The following is a 4404-nucleotide window of genomic DNA, read 5'->3' as shown; positions in this document are numbered from 1 at the left end:
CCCCAGCTTGACGCTCTCAATATCCAGACGACACCTGCAACATGATTTATTCATCCAGTCAATATTAGCAGATATTATATATACATGGGAATACAAAAACATACATATATATATATCTATAGCATCATATACATCATGCAGGATCAAGCCTTGGAATTCTATCAATCACAAGAGAAAGAGTGCTGCAGCGTGTGAAGGCAGCGAAGGAGGCAGGCAGGCAGGGAGGGTGGGGAAGAGAGAAAGAGAAAGAGAAAGAGAAAGAAGGAGATGGAACCTGTCCTGCGCCGCGGCTGCCATAGAGCATTAATGCATGGGCAGCAGCAGCTTACGGTATTGGCGATTCTTGGCATCTGCGTGTTTGCGGTGTCACATTTATCCAATGCGGAGGCGGCGAATAACGAGAGCACCTCATCACCGACCGGAAACTCTAGAAGCTTGGACGAGTGGCTACGGGAGGAGGTGTTGGGGTACCGTCCAGACCCCACGGAGGGCGACGTAAATGACGAGGATCACTTGCCACGGCGTCCACTTGAGTTCGATGACCGCGTGTTCAGCCAAACCATAAAGGATGCCAAACACAAGGTGACCCAATTCTTGAGAAGCCGTGGATTGGCCGCGGCAACTGCCAATGCGAGCTCTACGACCAAGACCATCGTTGTGGCTAAGGATGGGTCCGGCCACTTCCGCACTGTGCAAGCCGCCATCAACAAGGTGCCGGCCTCCAACACGAAGCGTATCATCATCTACATCAAGAAAGGGGTGTACAACGAGAAGGTCACCATCCCTTCAGGCAAGGACTTCATCACGCTCAAGGGTGAGAGTGCTGCTCTCACCTACATCCAATGGAGTGACACTGCCTCCACTCTTGACAAGAAAGGGCAACCACTAGGCACCTATGGCAGCGCCTCGGTAGCGGTGGAGGCCGACAACTTCATCGCCCTCGACATCTCCTTTAAGGTATGTACTACTACTCTCTTCAGGATCATGACCTTCCCTTCCCTTCCATGATTGCATATATATATATATATGTATGTAACATTCCCTCCCAATCTCCTCATGAGTTGTTGATGTATGCACCGCATCATTGTATACTCACTCAAATTTATACTCATTCTTCCATTCAATTGTTGTACTGCTACTCACTCACTTAATATATATATATATTATAGAACACGGCTCGGCACCCCCCTCCTGGCGCTGTGGGTCGGCAAGCCGTGGCTCTTCGGATTCAAGGCGATAAGGCTGCCTTCTACCGTTGCAGCTTCTATGGCGCCCAGGACACGCTCTACGACAAGGAAGGCCGCCATTATTACTACAACTGCTACATCGAAGGCTCCGTCGACTTCATATTCGGCGACGGTCGCACCCTCTTCGTTGTATGTTCAGTCTGAAAAGCTTTTTTTAATAATGCTTTCTTTGAATGTATGCATCCCTAGCTGTCATTAAAAAAAGGGGTGCCAGATCATATTCTACTTATATATTTTCATCATCATCCATCCATATCTATCTATCTATCTATCTCCTTTCCCTTCATGGTTTCTAATTCCATGAAATATTATTTGTTTGTACGTGCAGAAATGCCACCTTCACTCCATTGCCTCTCCCTATGGCTCCATCTCCGCGCAGAAACGGCTGTCTCCCAATTCTAAGACCGGCTACTCGTTCGTGTCGTGCGTCGTGAGTGGGTCGGGGTACATATACTTGGGTAGAGCATGGGGTGCCTACTCCAGGGTCGTCTTCTCCTACACCTACCTCTCCAGCATCATCACGCCCCAGGGTTGGGATGACTTCGGTGTTCCTCTCAATCAAAAGTGAGTTGTTATATTATATATATATATATATATATATAAGTTATAACTATAACCCACCCAGAGTAATGGAATGCCTTATAAGCTGGTCAGTAATCTAACAATATATATATTGAATCAGGAGAGTGTTCTATGGAGAGTACAAATGCTCAGGCCCCGGAGCCAACCGGAAGGGCCGTGTTGCATGGTCTCGCCAGCTCACCGATGCCCAAGCCAAGCCCTTCCTCAGCATCACCTTCATTGATGGCAACACATGGCTGCCCAAGTGATATGGGCCCATCCATACCCATACCTCTCTATGACCAACAAGTACTACCCCCAACAAATTAAAGTCATCAATTGCAATTCAATCCTCCATTCATTCCCAGAATTTTAAAAACAAAGAATAATGCTCATCCCCAAAAGATAATGAGACTTTGGAGAATAATGCCCATCCCCAAAAGATCACTGCTCATATGAGGGTCCATCTCTCAACGTCCACTATACCCTAATATTTACTCACCAATAGCCAACACTAAAATTGTGAGGAGGTCAAGGCATTTCTCCCTATTGTAGTCTTCAATCTTTTAACGAATTTCCATATATACCCTCTCAATCCTCCAGGGGGTGTTCCGTTGGCATTAACCTTAAGACATCTCCTTATGATTATTGGTCTCATTTTATAATCAAGATTTTCTTTTGGCAAGCATGTGTTATGCATAAATCTTGTTAACTTGACACATGAACTTTTTTAATGAAGGCTAGATTATGTCACCTACATTAAGCTCCAATTTTTAAAAGTCTTATTTCTCCTCTTTATGACACAACATAATCTATCCACAATCAAGGCATCACCCATCCATGACCATGGAGGGGGCCCCCCATCAAGGACCATGCATCCATAACCTTCAAATTTCAATAAAACACACTAGTGATTTTTTCCCAAAAGGCCTCAGAGTTTTCGATATTTCCCCCACATCCTTGATCAATTGCAGACACTATGTCAATGACGCAAGCTTGTGCGCACAAAGGTTTGATAGGAAGGAAACCCATGTGAGTATTCGAAGTAATCTCCTATTTGTAGAGATATCATGTTAAAAAGGTAGTACTATGCGAATCTTGGTGGTTCTTACGTGATTTCTAAAATTTCACAATTCCTTAATTCTATATAAAGTTTCTCACATTTATTTTTTTCCAAAACGCCCGTTTTAATATTGTTTTGACACAACCCTTCACATAACTAATGTATTTCTTCTTAGTTTATTATAATACACTAGATCCAATATTTCTGGGACAATGCATCGTATGGTTTTGACCCAAGGCCATTTCTGTTAAGGAATCAACCAATATAGTCATAGTTTACATGTATTGTATGATCGTTTCTTTGGCTACAACCAAGTCTATTATGGATTGATGTCAAGCTCTAGCGTCTATGTTTGGATCCATCTTTTTGGGATTCTTGGCTAACGTCGTCCCAGATTAGTTATTACAATAGGCCTTCAAAGTTTCTAGCAATTCGAAGACATCCAACGTAAAGCGTCATTACCTTTCATTGGCATCATTTTCAATTTTTTGAAGTTAAAATTCAAAGACTAGTAATGCTCATCTAGTATGAGTGTCCCACCAAGAGTTCCCGGCCCTCCTAAAGTTTGCATCACTCCGACAGTCCAACATCCTCTGAGAGTTCACATCCCTCCAAGTGCTCACCTCCCCCCGAGTGTTCGCCGTGATGTGGGGAGCCTCTAGTTAGTTTTCAATACGATTTAGCTTCTCAACTAAATGTACTAGAAAGAAATATTGAAGTTAAAACAAAACAGCTAAGCTCCAAAACAATCCAAGATTTAAAAACTAAATGGATGTATAATTCCCTTAAAGATGTCATATGGGAACAAGAAAACAAAATTTTTGCAACTAACTTCCCTAGCTTTTCATGTTTCAAAAGTGCAATGTCTTAATCAGTGGATTATGTTACAGGCATAGAATAACTTATATTGCAACTAACACTCAAGGATAAGAGTGCAAGGGTTAATTGAGAATACATGGAATCCAAAACAAAATTGAGCTCGTAAACAAACTTTGAATTGTAGGTGAAGTGAGGCTACATACTTTGAGAGGGTGGGGAGGGGGTTTTAATGGTGAAAGCAATCATCCTTTGCTTTGAGGGGTTTGACTCCCCTATGACTCAATTTTACTTTTAATGCTACATATTTTATTATAATTTACAAACTATTAACTAACTATAAGTTATATAGAATGGATTCACTATAGATTGTACCTCACACGATCCCGCCTATGCCGCAAGAAAAGCACGGTCTCCTACAACATTATCTTCCTTCACCACCCAGTCTTGAACTCTCATGATTGTAGACCTTTCATGTTTTGCATCACTCCGAGAGTCCAACAGCCTCTGAGATTTCACATCCCTCTAAGTGCTCACATCCTTGCAAGCGCTCACCTCCTCCCGAGTCTTTGCCGTGATGTGGGGAACCTCTAGTTAGTTTCCATACGATTCAGCTTCTCAACTAAATGTACTAGAAAGAAATATTGAAGTTAAAACAAAACATCTAAGCTCCAAAACAATCCATGATTTTAAAACTAAATGGATGTATAATTCCCT

The 4404-nt window shown here is 42.6% G+C and overlaps 1 protein-coding gene across 1 annotated transcript; it reads left to right on the top strand.

Moving 5' to 3' along the window:
- Nucleotides 1-234: 234 nt before the first annotated feature.
- LOC147867355 (putative pectinesterase 53) lies at nucleotides 235-2493 on the top strand. Its single transcript, XM_087315142.1, has 4 exons — nucleotides 235-957; nucleotides 1170-1376; nucleotides 1576-1811; nucleotides 1930-2493. The coding sequence occupies exons 1-4, from the start codon at nucleotides 268-270 to the stop codon at nucleotides 2075-2077; spliced, it is 1281 nt and encodes a 426-aa protein (XP_087171268.1). The 5' UTR covers nucleotides 235-267; the 3' UTR covers nucleotides 2078-2493.
- The last annotated feature ends 1911 nt before the right edge of the window (nucleotides 2494-4404 follow it).

This window comes from Azolla caroliniana, unplaced genomic scaffold (assembly GCF_043228905.1).
Source record: "Azolla caroliniana isolate FFs.n. ecotype wild unplaced genomic scaffold, voAzoCaro1.0.p SCAF_2, whole genome shotgun sequence".
NCBI classification, from domain to species: Eukaryota; Viridiplantae; Streptophyta; class Polypodiopsida; order Salviniales; family Salviniaceae; genus Azolla; species Azolla caroliniana.
This window is presented reverse-complemented; position numbering and strand designations above follow the sequence as displayed.